An 18,996-nucleotide genomic window follows, 5' to 3' on the forward strand; every position below is an offset into this window, starting at 1 on the left:
TCTGATTTTTTTCACAAATGGACGCAAAAATTATCAACCTAAATTTACCACTAACGTTAAGCCCAATATGTCACGAAAAAACAGTCTCAGAATCGCTAGGATGGGTTGAAGCGTTCTAGAGTTATTACCTCATAAAGGGACACTGGTCAGAATTGCAAAAAATGGCCTGGTCATTAAAGTCAAAATAGGCTTGGTCATGAAGGGGTTAAGTTCTGTGTTCATTTATCCTGGTTTTCTTAAATGCTTCCTATTCTTCCCTCTTTTCGGAATTGTTATCGATTGTGCTTTGAGAATCTCATTTTTCAAAATTTCCCCTCCTTCCTGGACATTTTTGTCCTTAAGGATAGCCAACCATTAGATCCCTTCAATTCTCTTTCAGAGTCCCTTAAAGTCTGCTTTTATGAAATCTAGCCTTGAAGTTTGAGTCTTCATAGGTCTTCCTATTCTAGTTATCCAAAATTCTAAAATAGCATGGTTAATTTACTCATGTTTTTATTTCCTACTGTCAGTCTGAATGTGTACGTCACCTTACCCTCATGGTTGGTTTTAAAGTAAGTGACATTTAATATTTTGTGTTACAGACTAATCTGCCAATTTTTAAACTGAAGGAATCTTGTGTCCGCAGAAGATACAGTGATTTTGAGTGGTTAAGGAGTGAACTTGAAAGAGAAAGCAAGGTAAGTGATCAAACTAGCTAATGCACATTACATTACATGTATGTTTTTAACAGATCTATGACTAAATTTTATAATACAAACTGAATACATTACTAAATCGTTTACTTTGAGGCTTAAGTTTTAAAAATTCTTGGAATGGTGAAAGTTTTTCTTTGGAATATTTAACCCCTTTCTGCCATCCGACGTACTATCCCGTCCACGGTACCCGGGCCCGTATGACCGGGGACGGGATAGTACGTCGGCGCGATCAGCGGCGCCCACGTGGTGAGCGCCGCTGATCGCGGCCGAGTGTCAGCTAATTATCATAGCTGACACCAGGCACAGTCACGGACCGCCCCCGACACGTTAACCCCTTGCACACCGCGATCAAACACGATCGCGGTGTATCGGGGGTTAAAGGGAAGAATCGGCAGGGAGGGGGCTCCCTCCGTGCTTCCCTGAGCCCCCCACGGCAGCGCAATGTGCAGCGCTGCTGCGGGGGACTCCCTCCCTCCAGGCCCCCGAATCCAAGATGGCGACGGGGGCCTTCGGGGGCCTGCGGAAGCTGGCTTCCTCAGTGCCTGCAAAGCGCAGGCATGAGGAAGCCTTCTGCAGTGCCTGTGTCAGATCGCTGATCTGTCACAGTGATCTGTGATGTGACAGATCAGCGATCTGTCACAGGACAGTGATGTCCCACCTGGGACTATTTAATAAAACCGCTTTATCAATTTTACCGCACGCGGAACGGTGTAAACGCACCCCCCCCCCCCAAAAGAAATTCATGAAACGCTGGTTTTTGTTCATTCTGCGTCCCAAAAATCGGAATAAAAAGCGATCAAAAAATTTCACGTGCCCGAAAATGGTACCAATAAAAACGTCAACTCGTCCCGCAAAAAATAAGACCTCACATGACTCGGTGGGTCAAAATACGGAAAAATTATAGCTCTCAATATGTGGTGATGCAAAAACTATTTTTACAATAAAAAACGTCTTTTAGCGTGCGACAGCCGCCAAACATAAAAACCGCCATAAATAGTAAATCAAACCCCCCGTTATCACCCCCTTAGTTAGGGAAAAATAATGAAATAAAAAAAATGTATTTATTTCCATTTTTCCTTTAGGGTTAGGGCTAGGGTTAGGGCTAGGGGTGTGTAGGGTTAGGGCTAGGGTTAGGGCTAGGGGCGTGTTGGGGTTCGGGTTGGAGTTAGAATTGGGGGTTTCCACTGTTTGGGCACATCAGGGGCTCTCCAAATGCAACATGGCGTCTGATCTCAATTCCAGCCAATTCTGAGTTGAAAAAGTCAAATGGTGCTCCTTCCCTTCCAAGCTCTGCTATGCGCCCAAACAGTGTTTTACCCCCACATGTAGGGTATCAGCCTACTCAGGACAAATTGCAAAACAATTTTTGGGGTCCAATTTCTCCTGTTACCCTTAGGAAAATAAAAAATTGGGGGCAAAAATATCATTTTTGTGGAAAAAAATGATTTTTTTATTTTCACGTCCGAGTGTTATAAACTTCTGTGAAGCACTTGGGGGTTCAAAGTGCTCACCACACATCTAGATAAGTTCCGTGGGGGGTCTCGTTTCCAAAATGGGGTCACTTGTGGGGGTTTCCACTGTTTAGGTACATTAGGGGCTCTCCAAAGGCAACATGACACCCGCAGACCATTCCATCAAAGTCTGCATTCCAAAACGTCACTACTTCCCTTCCGAGCCCTGACGTGTGTCCATACAGTAGTTTTATCCCACATATGGGGTGTCAGCATACTCAGGACAAATTGGACAACAACTTTTGGGGTTCAATTTCTCCTGTTACCCTTGGGAAAATAAAAAAATTGGGGACTAATTGATCATGTTTGTGGAAAAAATACGATTTTTTTATTTTGATGCCCTGGCATTATAAACTTCTGTGAAGCCCTTGGGGGTTCAAAGTGCTCACCTCACATCTAGATACGTTCCTTAGTGGGTCTAGTTTTCAAAATGGGGTCATTTGTGGGGGGTTTCCACTGTTTAGGTACATTAGGGGCTCTCCAAAGGCAACATGACACCCGCAGACCATTCCATCAAAGTCTGCATTCCAAAACGTCACTACTTCCCTTCCGAGCCCCGACGTGTGCAAATACAGTAGTTTTCTCCCACATATGGGGTATCAGCATACTCAGGACAAATTGGACAACAACTTTTGGGGTCCAATTTCTCCTGGTACCCTTGGGAAAATAAAAAATGGTGACTAAAAGATCATGTTTGTGGAAAAAATACGAATTTTTTATTTTCACGCCCGGGCGTTGTAAACTTCTGTGAAGCACTGGGGGGTTCAAAGTGCTCACCACACATCTAGATAAGTTCCTTGGGGGGTCTAGTATACAAAATGGTGTCATTTGTGGGGGGTGTCCACTGTTTAGGTACATTAGGGGTTTTCCAAACGCGACATCGTGTCCGATCTCAATTCCAGCCAAAAACGTCAAATGGCGCTGCTTCCCTTCCGAGCTCTGCCATGCGCCCAAATAGTGGTTTACCCCCACATGTGGGGTATCAGCGTACTCAGGACAAATTGCACAATAACTTTTAGGGTCCTGTTACCCTTGGAAAAATAAGAATTGAGGATGAAAAGATCATTTTTGTGGAAAAAATATGATTTTTTAATTGTATGGCTTTATGTTATAAACTTCTGTGAAGCCCATGGGGGTTCAAAATTCTCACCACACATCTAGATAAGTTCCTTAGGGGGTCTAGTTTCCAAAATGGTGTCATTTGTGGGGGGTTTCCACTGTTTTGGTACATCAGGGGTTTTCCAAACGCGACATCGTGTCCGATCTCCATTCCAGCCAAAAAGTCAAATGGCGCTGCTTCCCTTCCGAGCTCTGCCATGCGCCCAAATAGTGGTTTACCCCCACATGTGGGGTATCAGCGTACTCAGGACAAATTGCACAATAACTTTTAGGGTCCTGTTACCCTTGGGAAAATAAAAATTGGGGTGAAAAGATCATTTTTGTGGAAAAAATATGATTTTTTAATTGTACCGCTGTACGTTATAAACTTCTGTAAAGCCCTTGTGGGTTCAAAGTTCTCACCACATATCTAGATAAGTTCCTTGGGGGGTCTAGTTTCCAAAATGGGGTCACTTGTAGGGGGTTTCCACTGTTTAGGTACATCAGGGACTCTCCAAACGTGACATGGCGTCCAATCTGAATTCCAGCCAATTTTGCATTGAAAAAGTCAAACGGCGCTCCTTCCATTCTGAGCTCTGCCATGCGCAGAAACAGTGGTTCCCCCCCACATATCAGGTATCTGCGTACTCAGGACAAATTGCACAATAACTTTTGCAGTTCAATTTCTCCTGTTACCCTTGGTAAAATAAAAAAAATTAAACCTGAAGTATTTTTTTTATGAAAAAAAGTTAGATGTTCATTTTTTTTTTTAAATATTCAAAAAAATTCCTGTGACGCACCTAAAGGGTTAATAAACTTCTTGAATGTGGTTTTGAGCACCTTAAGGGGTGCAGTTTTTAGAATGGTGTCACTATTGGGTATTTTCTATCATATAGACCCCTCAAAGTGGCTTCAAATGTGATGTGGTCCGTAAAAATAAAATGGTGTTGTAAAAATGAGAAATCGCTGGTCAACTTTTAACCCTTATAACTTCCTAACAAAAAAAAATTTTGGTTCCAAAATTGTGCTGATGTAAAGTAAACATGTGGGAAATGTTAGTTATCAAGTTTTTTGTGTGCCGTATCTCTGTGATTTAAGGGCATAAAAATTCAAAGTTGGAAAATTGCGAAATTTTCAAAATTTTCGCCAAATTTCCGTTTTTCTCACAAATAATCGCAAGTTATTTGAATGAAATTTTACCACTAACGTGAAGTACAATATGTCACGACAAAACAATGTCAGAATCACCGGGATCCATGGAAGCGTTCCAGAGTTATGACCTCATAAAGGTACAGTGGTCAGAATTGTAAAAATTGGCCCGGTCATGAACGTGCAAACCACCCTTGGGGGTGAAGGGGTTAAATGTGTATGTTGTGAGTCTTGGAGATGTATTTGGTTAATTTTCTGAAATGGAGTGAATTCAGAAACTCATAATAGAATTTTATACAAAAAACATACATTTTGTGTGGAGTATGAGGCAGGCTCCCTTGACAACCATGAAACTATGAGAAAAGTACACATATTTGGAATTGCCATATCCAGAACGACCCAATCTATAAAACTGTAGAACTAGTTAACCCCCTAGAGTGAATGCTGTAAAAAAAAAAAAAAAACATAGGGCAAACTATGGTTTTTCATCATACCACTGGAAATAAAGTGGAACAAAACCTCATAAAAAAAGACAACTGTAAATACTGTAAATAAAGTATAGCTGCCTCTGTGACCCGCTGCTCCCCACCACAGCCAGAGCCGGTACATCTCGTTTATAAGACCCCCCCCCATTTTCCTCTACATTTTTGCAGGAAAAAAGTGCGTCTTATAGTCTGAAAAATACGGTGTTTCAGAGGTTTACTTGGAATGCTCCAGTGGAAGCGTAGAGTGCAGGATATATGCGCCAAACTTTACTGAAATCTTTGGGAGACAGAATGAACAAATCAACAGCATGTTGATTGGTTTTATTTTATCCCCTTGTGCAGTATAACTGATTAGAAGACTATTCTTCGGTGCGGTTAGAGCGATATCAGATTTATAGAGCTGTGATTTCTTATATTTCTGCTGCCCGAATCATGGGAGGGTTGTTCTTTTTACAGGAAAAGTCGACGTTTTTATTGGTACCATTTTCGGGCACATAACAATTCCTGGTCACTTTTCTATTCCGATTTTTGGGACGCATAATGAACTAAAACCAGCAACTCATGTTAATTTGTGTTTTTTTTTGTTTTTTGTTTTTTTTTTTTGCCATTCACAGTGTGGTAAAATTGATGAGGCGGGTTTTATTTTTCGGTACGATTACAGCAATACCTCATTTTTATAATTTTTTTTTTTTTTTTGCATTGCTTTATTCTAAGAACCATAACTTTATTTTTCCCCTAACGCGGCTTTATGGTGGCTTGTTTTTTGCAGGACAAGATGATGTTTTCAGCTATACCTTTTTTATTTTCAGTTGTCGTTTTTTTATAATGTTTTATTCCACTTTATTTCCAATGGTATGATGAAAAACCATAGTTTGCCATATTTTTTTTTTTTTTTTTAACAGCAGTCACTCCAGGGGTTGACTAGTACTACAGTTGTATAGATTGAGTCATTCTGGTTACGGCAATTCCAAATATATGTACTTTTTTTGTTTTGCATAAAAATACATGTGTGTGTGTGTGTGTGTGTGTGTGTGTATATATATATGTATATATATATATATATATATATATATATATATATATATATATATATATATATATATATATATATAGCATAAAAGAGAAAAAAAAGCTGATGGCACTGCTGTTACTGTGAGAAGGTCAACTTGTGCGCGGTTGTCGGTTATAGGCTTGCCTGCAGCCACGGGTGCACGTCCTGGAAAATCACAGCAATGTCCAAATCCATGTAGAGAAAAATGGACCGCACTCTTCAGGCTGGTGAGGAAACGCTGCTATTGAAGCTCTGTTGCAGAGCGAAACAGCCGTTGTCAGCTTTCTGCTCACTCCTGCTGTCACTCCCCCGGCCACCATGTATTGTATGTGCCAATAAAATAGCGTTTCCTCACCTGCCTGAAGAGAGCGGTCCATTTTTCTCTACATGGATTCAGACAGACACACACACACACCAGCACATGTGCATGAATCTAGGCCATGTGAAAACACAGGAAAACATTAAAAACATTCAATTTAAATACTTCTGAAAATTTTCTGAAGAAATTGTTCCAAAATTTTTTTCTGTGTTTTCACATGGCCTAGATTTATGCACATGTGCTGCTGAGTTCTTTTATGCATGTTAAAAAAAAAAAAAGTAAATTTATTTACATACATATTCAAATAAAAGTAAAAAAAACACATTATACTCTCCCAACATCAAATCACCAATGCCCTCCTCTCTTAGAAAAAATGTAAAATAAAGAAACATATGCTCACCTTAATGCCTTATCCCCGATGACCATGTCTCCTAGAAATAATCAAAAAGAATAAACCACCATATACTCTTCTGTCCGCTGTAGTCCACGTAATTTTGAGTGTCCCATGGCAATATCACGTGTAGAACAGTCACATTGTGAGATGTGACTGCTCTACCCTGCCGCCAGATAATACACTGCGGGAACGATTACCTCCTGTCAGTGTATCACTGAGGTGCCGTGAGAGAGGTCTCTGGAGTTCATGAGCTGATCAGCTCTGGTAATCTCCATTACGGCACCACAGGTGTGTGAGAAAGTTCTCATGCAGCGATGGTGCCGTAAGATCACCGGAATTGATCAGCTGATGAACTCCAGTGATCTCTCTCACGGCAGCTCAGTGATACACTGTGGGAGCGATTACCGCCTACCTATGTATTGCCAGCTGTCTTTGAGAGCAGTCACATCAGTGACTGCTATCAAAGTCATCAAGATCATCATGGGACATTATGGATTGTCTTCTCTGCGGACAGGTGAGGAATATATTTATTTTATTTTTGTTGCAGGAGACATTTGCGTCAGTGGATCAGGTGTTCGATAAGTGTGGTTTAATTTAGATTCAATATAGGAGACTTTATTCTGGATCTGTGTTTTTATATTATCACTATGGGGTAAGTAATGGGGGCATCGTATAGACGCCTCTCCATTACTAATCTGTGGGCTTGATATCACCTGACAATACCAAGGTGACATCGACCCCTCCCCCCCTTCGACCATTATCTCATTTACCACCACTACAGGGCAAGTGGGAAGAGCGAGGCTATGTGCCAGATTTGGCGCATCTTATAGATGCGCCTTGTCTGGGGAGGTTGAAAGCTGATGATTTTAGCCGGGGGGGGCCACTATCCATGGCCCCTTCCTATGCTATTAATATTAGCCCGCAGCTGTCTTTCTAGCCTTTGCTGGTTAAATTTTATAAGGAGATCCTATGTCAATTTTTTTGGTGTTCCCCCTGTAAACTAGCCGGGAAGGGCTAAGTTGACAGCTATGAGTTGATCGTAATAGCCTGGGATCCTTTAATGGCTATAGGCTCCTTCCCAGAATATTAACATCAGCTCTCAGCCGTCGGCTTTCCCTTTGCTGGTTATAAAATGTTACGTGGGAGCCCACGCAATTTTTTTGAGTTGCTGTTTGGTTCCAGCTTATGTAGTTTCATTCTGTAACCATTCTACATAGGCTGGGGACAATGTGTGTGTGTGTGTTTACTTATCGGCTTAGCAATGAGGGTGTCGGGCTGACACATGTTCATTACTAAGCCTAGGGCTTGATGTCAATGACCGCTGCTGACACCAAGCCCTAATGCCATTACTCTGATGCTACTGCATCAGATTTAAAAACGTGGTATTGAACCACAAAATTAAATCACAAAACTTTTTAATAACTTTATTTAGCTCAAAAAAGCCTTCATTGCTATACAAAAACACACCAAATATTGCGACAAAACTCGTGTTTTTGCCACAGCGTTTTTACTGCCAAGAGATACAGAAACCTTGAGTGTTTGCTTGAAGAAAGTTCTGCAATGTGCGCACACGGCCTAAATGTTATATTCCGGTTAGCTAGACTGTTGAGCTCGATTTCTTAACTAAAATATCATCTAAATTTATTTTGATCAGGATTTAAAATTCGGCAGCCAGCTTTCTCATGTGAGTGAAGGATAGATTTAAAAAATCAAACATCAATTACTCCGATAAAGGTGGAAACTGATAAAATAGCAAAGTGAAGCACGTGGAATATTACTACATCCAACTCTCAAAAATAAGCGTCTCTCATGTGCTTAGATGTTAAAAGATGTTGTCCTGGTAAAATCAAACTTTGTCTAGGAGTCTGGATATGTAAAAAATAAAACCTTTACTCAGTCATACTCTCCTTCTGACACCTGCCTGGATCCGGTGTGAGCCGCTCCGTGGACTGCACAGAGAGGAAGCGCAGACGTCACCATTCCACCATCATCATGACTGCTGCAGCAGACAAGGGACTTTTAGCAACATGGGTGTAAAAAATAGAATTAAAATAAAAAAAATCGTCATATTCTCACCTTCCGATGCTCCCGGCACGTCCCGTTCCCAGTGATGCATTGCGCCAATGATCTTTGACGTCGCGGTCTCGCGATACCGTAGATGTTTCGCGAGACGTGACGTCATCAAAGGTCATTGTCGCAATGCATCACTGGGAACGGGACCTGCCGGGATCATCGCGATGATCGGGAACGCTGCACGGGACATCGGAAGTTGATAAAAACATGATTTTTTTTTTTTTTTTAACATTTTATCTTTTTACTACTGATGCTGCATAGTCAGCCTCAATAGTAAAAAGTTGGTCACAGTCGTGACCAACCTGTCAATCCGTTTTCCAAGCGATGCTACAGATCGCTTGGAAAACTCTGGCATTCTGCAAGCTAATTACGCTTACAAATCGCTAGTTTTTCCGTGGGAAAATCGCGGGAATTTAAAATGCGGTTTTCCCGCGGAATGGAATTCCCGCGGTAACTTCTGCAGGAATTCCGTAATGTGTGCACATAGCCTGAGGGTTTGGATAGGATGCAATATAAGAGCTTTTTTCCGTTGTTACGAAAGCTGGCTGCAGACAATAAAACACACTTATTCCTACTAAGAAGTATGGTAAATTCCAAAACATCAGATATTTCTGGCTACTAAAAGTCAAGGGAAAAAAAAAGGATTCGCAAGAAAAGTTAAAGATTTGCTAGGTGTGGCAAGTAATAGAAGTCAGTGACTCTTAAATCCTGTATGTAACTGGCAAATATGGACAGTGTGATATTACATTATACACATGTAAACTGCAAATGAAATACCAATTAAAACTATCTTCTTTCTGAAATAATTGCATTATAGCAGCACAGTAAGTAAATGGTTCTGCTAACTACATTTATTTGGCTTGGATAACTAAAGGTCCTAGTCCTAACTATACCTTCTCTGAAAATGATGCCGCCTTCTGAGCATACATATTGACTAAGACTCACAAATGATCCATACTCCTGATTTCTATATTTCCTCTGCTTAATGTTAGGTTGTGGTGCCCCCTCTACCTGGCAAGGCTCTTTTTCGACAGCTTCCATTCAGAGGAGATGAAGGAATCTTTGATGAATCTTTCATCGAGGATAGAAAGCTTGGGCTTGAGCAATTTATAAACAAGTAAGTGTGATCCACTGCATCTTAAGTGCTAGGAAATGCTTCAGCAATGTATAAAAGACTGTATTACAGGGGGGCACAGTTTAATCCCTGCACTGAATGAGTTAAAACAAATCCTCCTTATTGCTGACCTTCTGTTTGTTGTGTATAGTTAATGTATGCAGATTGCCTGCGAAATTGATGGCGCTGAAACAAATAGTTACGTGCTATACCATAGCTCTCCCTGGTTTCAACATATGCCCTATTGCTGGAACAATGCCGCTTACAAAGCCGGGGTAATCATTTGCATTGATTGCAGATTGTGGTATTATCTCTAGTTGTGAAATGTGCCCAGTGTACTTAATCACCTTCTTCTTTACATCACTGCTGATTTTATGCGCTACTTTAATATTTTCATATAATTTATAAGATTTGGGTGTAAATGGGTTTGCAGATCACAATTGCCCTTGAAATATAAGTCATAGAACTGATAATGGCATTGAAAGACCATGCCTCACACTTGCTGTTGTATCAGTTGACATGTTTTATAATTTAATTTTTTTTTTTTTTTTTTAACTTGCAGAGTTGCCGGTCACCCTTTGGCACAAAACGAACGTTGCCTTCATATGTTTCTACAAGATGAAATTATCGACAGGAACTACACACCATCCAAAATAAGACATGCTTGATAACTGGAAGCAAGTGAAATCCTATGACTGTAAAACATTATTTTATTATATTGTTGGCATGTTACAATCTGCTGTAATAAATGTAACATACTAACCTCTATATTACTCTACAATGTTACTTTTCATTTCAGCTCCGGAAGCGGGTTCAATTGCCACTAAAGTATATGATCACACACACTGAACCTCAAGGTGCTTGGACAGGATTCGCTGAATTTTTTTTTTTTTTTTTTACTTGTTGTAAGCCAAATTGAACCATGACAACATGTATTTCCAGCACTACAGTAAAGATTCAGACTGTGACAAAGAGGCTTGTGTTCATAAAGGGGTACCTAAATCAGCATGTATGTTGTAAAAGGAGTCATTCGTGATGGAAAGACAAAAGTGTTAACTGAGTTCTATTCAGTTGTGTTCAGGTCTTCCAGGAAAAGTCCATTTCTGTGTAGCTTGCCTGACATGAGCCTCTCACACTAAGAAATGTGAAAGTCCTCATTATAGTCAGTCGCCTTGCGTCAGGAATCTTGCAGCTTCTTTGGCAGTCATTTCCCTTTTGTGGGTAATGCCGTATTGTTTTGCCATTTGTTCTCTTAGTGTTTATTGTTCATGTTTAGCATTATCTTTTTTTTTTTTTTTTATTTCCATTTGGAAAGTCATCGTTCAATTTCTGCCTTTTCCAGCTGAGGACTTGGATGAAATAATGTTTGTTGAGGACCAAGATCACTTTACAGTAATCACTGATCTGATTGTAATGGATGCTCACTAAAGTTGCCTTTTTTCTTTTTATCATAAAAGCTGCTTTCACCTTGGCAGTGATGCTACTTTTGTTGGATTACTGGCATTTTGTTCTTAATTGGAAAACAATAGTCTAGCAATCCCTCTCTCTTTACACATCATTTATCATATATATATATCTATCTATCTATCTAGGAATAATTAGATGGCAGCTAACTAGCACTAACAAAGACTCTCACTAGAATGTTTCTGTTCCATATTATCTTGTGCCACTATCTTACTCTGTATATCTTCACGTGTAATCTTAGCATACTGAAACTCCTCAAAGCTTGCAAAAGACTTTATAAAAAATGTTACAAAGAAATTTATACAAGTATAAAACATCTTTATATGACTTGTTTGAATTTTTGAAATACAAATATGGAAATAAAAATCTTTTATCTACAATGTTTATTATTATATTTCAGTGTATCCTGACAAGATTTTTTTTTTTTCTTCATACTTTACCGATCGTTTGTGCTGAATTGCTAATTATGTGATCTTTAGTTAGTTTCTAGCTGTTTCTCTTCGTTTTTCCTTGGCTAATTTGCCCAAGCAACAACCTATGAATTTTATTACACACTAAAAAATAATGGATCAGCAGTGGTATTTATATACACTCCTCAACAAACTGGACAATGAAATTGTAGCAAGATGGAAAAGTTGTGGAATTATGGAAATCACAGACATGTTTATTTTTTTCATCATTTACATATCATTAACAATTTTCAAAACATTTCAATTTATTCAGCTTCAAGTATTAATGCCACATACAGAAATACACACACAGCCTTGGCATGCTATCGTTGAGTTTATTAATGTTTTTCTGAGTGATGTTTTGCCACACTGATGCTCTCATCCGCTGCTGGCAGCTTCTTTTTCAATTGCCGACCAATGATGTCCCAGTTATGTTCAATGGTAGATAAGTCCAGGGACACTGCCGGCCATGATAAATGTTTAGTCTACCCAGGCTGCCCACAGTAGAGTGCGCCACTTGCGGCTTGGACGCTTCACTGAAATGGCCATACTATTGGATCCACCATTAAATCAATGTGTTAGTGTACCTGGAATGAAGACTAGAGGGATCTCGCTGTCATTCATTATGCCACCCCACACCATTTAATCCCGGGAGTAGGGTTGGTGTGATCTCTTCTGAAGACCTTTTTATGGCATTGCCCATGTTGTCTCCAGACCACACTAAGGCTATAATTTTCTGCAAGACAACAATGGGACTCATTGCTGAAGTGGCTAGATGTTCATTCATGCCTGCATTTCCGGCTCTGGGCTCCATCTGACGACCATGTGGGCAATGCCATGAAAAGGCCTTTACATTCCACCAAATGGTCCCAGGAACCATTTTTCAAACATGACAACGCCTGGCCACATGTTTGTGCTACAGTGAGCAGCCTCTCAGCCTAAACATGCTACCATGGCCTGCAGCATCTCCTGACTTGTCTCCTATCAAGCACACCTAACACTTCATTGGTCAGTAATTGCAAAGCAGTGGAATTTTATTTGCATGTCCAAGTCCATTCAGCGTGGCAGAACATTCCTCAGACTACCACTAGGAACCTCATTGATTGCATGCTAAGGTGTCAGTGTGTGTATCTTTGGACATGGCTCTAATACTTGATAGAGATGTTTTTGTAAAATAGTTTCTTCATTTGCATATAATTAACATGTCTATCGATCCTGTGATTTCTATAAAGTCCACAAGTATTTTTTCTTGGTGTTGCAATTTCAATTTTGAGTGACACACCACCCACTCTCTACGCACAACTTGGATGTGACTTTAAAGGGGTACTCCACTCATTTGTCCTCTGACCTCATCACATGGGCAGACAATGAGCTAAGTGACCCAACAGCCAGTTCGCACATTCAGGCCACGCTTTTTGGTGTCACCACTCCCCATTTAGATAGGCCAACAATATGCCTGCCTGGGTTCACACACTAGCATTTACACACCCAACTTTCCCAAGTACATGATACATACTCTTTTCATTCTGGCACACAAGCAGGCTATCCTTTTCCTCTTTGAGGTTGTGGGTATGTTCAAAGCTGCAAGGAAGAAACTTACTACATTTTTAAACTTAATATATGAAGAAAAAGCTAATGTGTGTTATATCTTTGAGGCTGGCATATTTTTGTTTGACTTGTGCTTTGCTTGATCATGAAGTAAGTCTCTTAGGCATTGCTACTCACATACACCAGCTGCTATGAGTCAGTGTGTGCTTTGCAGTACCATTTCTTACCACAGTGCAGCTTTCTGTTGGTGTTCAGCATTAATAGACTATCCATAAATTCTCAGCAACAAAGAACAATTGGGCACCTTTAGCACATACAGTTAAGGTACTGTCACGCTTAGCGATGCACCAGCGATCCCGACCAGCGATATGACGCGGTCAGGATCGCTGGTGCATCGCTAAGTGGTCGCTAGTGAGCTGCCACACAGGCAGATCTCACCAGCGACATCGCAGGGGTCGGGGGTCGCTACTTGCCTGTCACACTAGGCAATCCTGACGTCCTCCCGCCCGGCTCCACACTCGTCACTCATCTCTCCACAGGAAGCCCAGCAGGAAGCTGACGACGAGAAACGGTCCTGGACGTTCTCGCGCGATCAGCGATAATCAGCGGGGGAGCGGGTCGTAGGTAAGTATCAGACAGCGATATCGCTAGGAATATCGCTATAACGTCACAAGGGGACAGTACCTTTACAGTTTTCATATAACTGAAAGGAACTTGATGCATTTATTGATGCACTTTGCTTCCTCTATCTGATCAGTCCACAGGAACATTGTGTTAACCTTACATATCTTATCCTATAATATCAGAATTATGAATTTCATGTATATGGTTTATCAAGAGTACAACCTTTTCTAGTAAACCTCTAATCAAAACTCATGGAAACAGAAAAGGTTGTCAAATTGTTTTTCCAGGACGTCCCTCCTGACAGCACCACGGAGGTCATCCTCCTTACAGGGACAGGAAACACACTAGAGGTTAAAAGACCCCTCCCCACCCACCTGCCTCCTGTCCCTGCATGGTGGGATGCACGAGAGAGCAAGCAGGAGCTTACCGGATGGGCTCGGGTATCATGCAGCTGAGGCTGACACTCTTCGGTGGGGAGTCCCTTAGCTACAGAGGCTTCCTTACGATGGGGGGGGGGCTCTTGGCACCGGCTGGCAGGGTGCTGCATCTTCCGGAAGACACGCGGTGTGCAGGTCCGTCGCACTTCCGGTGACGTCAGAAACGCAACAGGTAAGTGGGTCGGCGGGCGTTCCAGGGTGAAATGTGGAAATGATGCGGAGACAGGTAATAAAACTTACCTGGGTCTCAGGAGACACTCTGCACGCACGGGGTCACTATGGAGGAAGCGGGCAGAGGAGACCAGGACTGCGTGGTAAGTCTGTTTTATGCAGTCCCACCTTTTGCAGCAGCCTGATTATCCCTTCTCTCTATACTAAATAGGATAAGGGAACCCCAGCTATGTCCCTCCCCACGCCTAAGAGTTCTGGCAAGGCCTCTGCGAGGGCTGCACTACCAAAGTTGTGAGGGAAAAACAGCCTTGTCTGCTGTCTGAAATGAAGTCCCTAATTTGTGAAGAGGTCCAGGCTTCTATATCTAGCCCTTACCCTGCCACAACCTTCCAATCCAGGTCCAAGAGCTAAGAGACCTCGATGGGAGATGGAGCTAAGCTCTGACGAGGACTTCCAGTTTCCTGGTTCAGACCAGGAAGAAGAGGGTGAATTAGTGATGGAAAATCCAGAATGGGGCAGAAGATATTTATTTGCCTCTGAGGATACCGACAACCTAGTCCAGGCAGTCAGAAATACGATGCAGGTGGAGGAGGTCCCAAAACCGCAGTCCATACAGGATGAGCTGTTTGGGGTCTCAGAGGACAGAAGCAGCAGGTGTTTCCGGTGAATGACCATATATATCCGAGCTATGATCCTGGAGGAATGGGAGGATGTGGAGAAATGCTTGGTGGTACCACGAGACTTTAAAAATAGTTTACCATTTGCTCTTGAGGGCATTAAGATCTTGAATGAGGTCCCCAAAATAGACGTACCGGTGGCTAAAGTAGCTAGGAAGACATCTATACCCTTTGAAGACTCAACGAGTCTGAAGGACCCTAGCGACAGAAAGGTGGATAATCTGAAATGGGCTTGGGAAACGTCCAAAGCATTGATTAAGACCAATATAGCCGCCACTACAGTTGACAGGTCTATGTTTCTATGGATGGGGCAACTGGCGGAGAATTTGAATAGTAAGACTCCGAGAGAAGATATAGCCTCCCTCCCACTGATGAAGTCGGCCACAGCCTTTTTGGCTGATACATTCGCCGAATCAGTAAGGTTCTCGGCTAGGAATAGCTCGTTGTCTAACTCGACCCATAGGGCCATCTGGATGAAGACCTGGTCTGGGGACAACGCCTCTAAAAATAACGTTCCATTCCCTCCCTTCTCAGGGTTAAGGGTGTTTGGGCCGACTTTGGAAGATATCTTAGAGAAAGCATAGGATAAAAAGAAAGGATTCCCTGAAGATAGGTTTAGAAGGACTGAGTCCTTTCGGAAACATGGGCCGTCTCAGAGACAGTCCGATTGTACGGGCCAGGGGAAGTCCAGTAGAGGAACCTACCACAAAGGAGGGAAAAGTAAGGGATCCCTATTTTGGTCAGGTTCAAGGTCAAGGAGGCAATGATGCCATCCTGGTCGGGGGGCAACTCTGGCAGTTCGCGCGAAGTTAGCATCATATTACCCAGGACCAGTGGGTCTTGAGATCCATCGCGGATATGTACGCAATAGAGTTTATAGCGCCTCCCCTCGAAAGGTATATTGCTTCTCGTACCTTGTTGGCAAATTTGCTTATGGTAGCAGACATAAGAGCTTATCGACAAAGCTGTTGTAATTCCGGTCCCTCATTCGGAAGAGGGCAAAGGACGCTATTCAGCATTATTCACCATCATAAAGCCATCGGGCGAGTCCCGCACTATAATAAATCTAAAGCCCATAAACTTCTGGGTAAAATACAAAGGATTCAGGATGAAGTTGATAAAACTTGCAGTTCCCCTTATAGACAGGGACGCATTTATGTGCACCTTGGATCTAAAAAGTATTTATTACCAGGTCACGATACACCCGGCATCCCAAAAATTCTTGAGATTCGCAGTAGAAATCCAGAATCGACCCTGTCACTTTCAATTTCAGTGCCTTCCATTTGGCCTAGCCTCGGGTCCTTACCAAATTGGTGTCAGATCGTAGCCTACTTAAGGCACAATGGGATAATTATAGTGCCATATCTGGACTGTTGCCTCCTGATGTCGAGTTCGGTGGAAGAGGTCCGGTCCCACAGGGAGAAGACCATATCCACATTGGGTTACCTAGGATGGATCCTCAATCAGCAGAAGTCGGACTTGGTGCCGGGGAACAGGAAGATTTTCCTGGGAGTGCTGTTGGATTCCAGATGCAGAGCATCTTTCCTGCCAGAAGAAAAACGGGAGACCATGAGAAACAGAATCCGAGAGTTCCTGAGAAGTTGGGCTTCCATCAGGTCGGCAATGAAGATTCTAGGCCTCCTGACAGCTTGCATCCCCTGTATCAGGGGGGGCAGTTCCACTCGAGAGCTTTGCAGAGAGAAATTGTCTGTCTGGGACCGACGCCAGATATCACTCAACAGAGGAATGTCCTTAACCCCTGCGGTGAGAAAATTGCTACTTTGGTGGACTCGGCCAGAAAATCTGCAGCTAAGCATTCCTTGGATCTCTTCACATTGCATAGTGATCACTACGGATGCCAGCAAGGAGCGATGGGGAGGACACTTGGAGGGAAGGATTCTGCAGGGCAGATGGCCATCAGAGATCCGGTCCAAGTCGTCAAATTACAAGGAGCTCAATGCTGTCTGGGAAGCCCTAAAGCGAAATCAGTTGTGGGTAAAGGGACAAAATGTCAAACTCTTATTGGACAACGTAATAACGGTGCCTTTCTTGCGACACGAGTGGGACCCCAGACACCGTGCTCTCCAGGATTTGGCATACAGAATCTTTTCCTGGGCAGAGAAGACTGTCCTTTCGGTGGCAAGGGGTTCATCTCTAGGGATCCCAAAACGTAGTGGCGGATTACCTGAACAGACAAAAGGTCTGGCCACCGAAATGGGAGCTAAACGAGGAGGTGTTCCAGCACTTGTGCCATCTCGGGTATGCCTCAAATAGACCTATTCGCCACCTGAAAGAACTCAAAGGCCATCATATTCTACTCCCTGAATCCTGCGGACAATCCAGAAGCGGTTGACGCGTTAATTCAGAGGTGGGACAGGTCTCTGTCTTATGCCTTTCCCCAATGGCACTTATCCAAACAGTACTCGGGAAGATCCAGGAGGATCATGCTAAGGTACTTCTGATTGTTCTGTATTGACCAAAGAGAAGTTGTTTCCCTCAGCTAAGAACTATGGCTTTAGAAGATCCTGTCATGCTTCCCCAGAGGAAAGATCTAATACACCAGGGTCCAGTCCTCCATCAGAATCCGGAAAAACTATCTGTCAGCCTGGATCCTGAGCAGAACATCCTCAGGGGTTATCAGACCATGATTCAGGCTAGCAGGAAGCAAGTCACCTCGGCAATATACAATAAAATTTGGAAAAGGTTCTGTTTGGAAGGTGGCAGGTCCGATGTTGTTCCTGGCAGGCCCATTATTCTAAGGTTCTTAGATTTCCTCCAGGCGGGTTTTAATAAGGGTCTCAAACCTAGAACCCTTAAAGTCCGGATATCAGCATTAAGTATATTCTTTAATCATCCATTGGCCACGCACCTGTGGGTAGCTAGGTTCATCAGGGCAATGCAAAGGTTGCGGCCTTCTACAAGGAGTTTGCTGCCCCCTTGGGATCTGAATCGGGTCCTTAAAGCCCTTTGTAAAGATTTTTATGTACCTGGGGTGATTTTGTCCTTCTTATATCGGACCATCAAAATGGCATTCTTAGTGGCCATTACTACTGCAAAGAGGGTTGGAGAGATTCAGGCCCTGTCTACTCGGGATCCGTATCTTCAATTATGGGATGACTGCATAGTCCTTAAGTTAGATCCTGCTTTTCTACCAAAGGTAGTGTCCACTCAAAACCTAAACCAGGAAATTATCTTACCGTTACCTTCCTTTTGTGAGAATCCGTCAAATCAGAAAGACCAGGTCTCTCATGCACTGGACGTTAGACAGGCGGTCATCGAATATTTATAGGCCAGTCGTAGTTGGAGGCAGGATCCTAATTTGCTTTATTTGGGGGAAAAGAGCCTCAAAAACCACTATTGCAAGGTGGATCAATTTGACAATTTCCCTAGCTTACCATTCAGAAGGGATTATTACCCCTGACAAGAGCAATCTCCACCTTCTTTGCTGAGAGGGCGGGGGCTTCAGTCGAACAAATTTGTAGGGCAGCAACGTGGGCCAGATGGGATACATTTTGCAAACAAATTAGATGTATTATCTAGTCAACAAACTGCCTTCAGGAGAAAGGTTCTCCAGTCAGTGGTCCCACCCTGAGGAGTTACTTTGGTATTCTCCATGGTGCTGTCAGGAGGGACATTCTGGAAAATAGGTATTAGACATACCAGTAATTATGTTTCCAGGAGTCCATCCTGACAGCACAGTTCCCTCCCTTTTGGTGTTGTTTCATGATGTCTTAATG

At 42.5% G+C, this 18,996-nt stretch overlaps 1 protein-coding gene across 2 annotated transcripts in view; it reads left to right on the top strand.

Moving 5' to 3' along the window:
• The window catches only part of SNX3 (sorting nexin 3), a 52,976-nt gene extending 41,243 nt beyond the window's left edge, over window positions 1–11,733 (top strand). Inside the window, exons 2-5 of one of the 2 annotated variants that reach the window (XM_073576058.1) lie at window positions 582–677; window positions 9,768–9,892; window positions 10,452–10,566; window positions 10,689–11,733. In XM_073576058.1, the coding sequence (XP_073432159.1) occupies window positions 582–677; window positions 9,768–9,892; window positions 10,452–10,557 (327 nt within the window). In that variant the 3' untranslated portion in view covers window positions 10,558–10,566; window positions 10,689–11,733. Of the gene's footprint in view, window positions 1–581; window positions 678–9,767; window positions 9,893–10,451; window positions 10,587–10,688 lie in introns of both variants that reach the window. The other variant, XM_073576057.1, reaches the window with a different exon arrangement.
• The last annotated feature ends 7,263 nt before the right edge of the window (window positions 11,734–18,996 follow it).

Source organism: Dendrobates tinctorius, unplaced genomic scaffold, assembly GCF_039654945.1.
Source record: "Dendrobates tinctorius isolate UK_male_01 unplaced genomic scaffold, ASM3965494v1 ptg000046l, whole genome shotgun sequence".
NCBI lineage: Eukaryota > Metazoa > Chordata > Amphibia > Anura > Dendrobatidae > Dendrobates > Dendrobates tinctorius.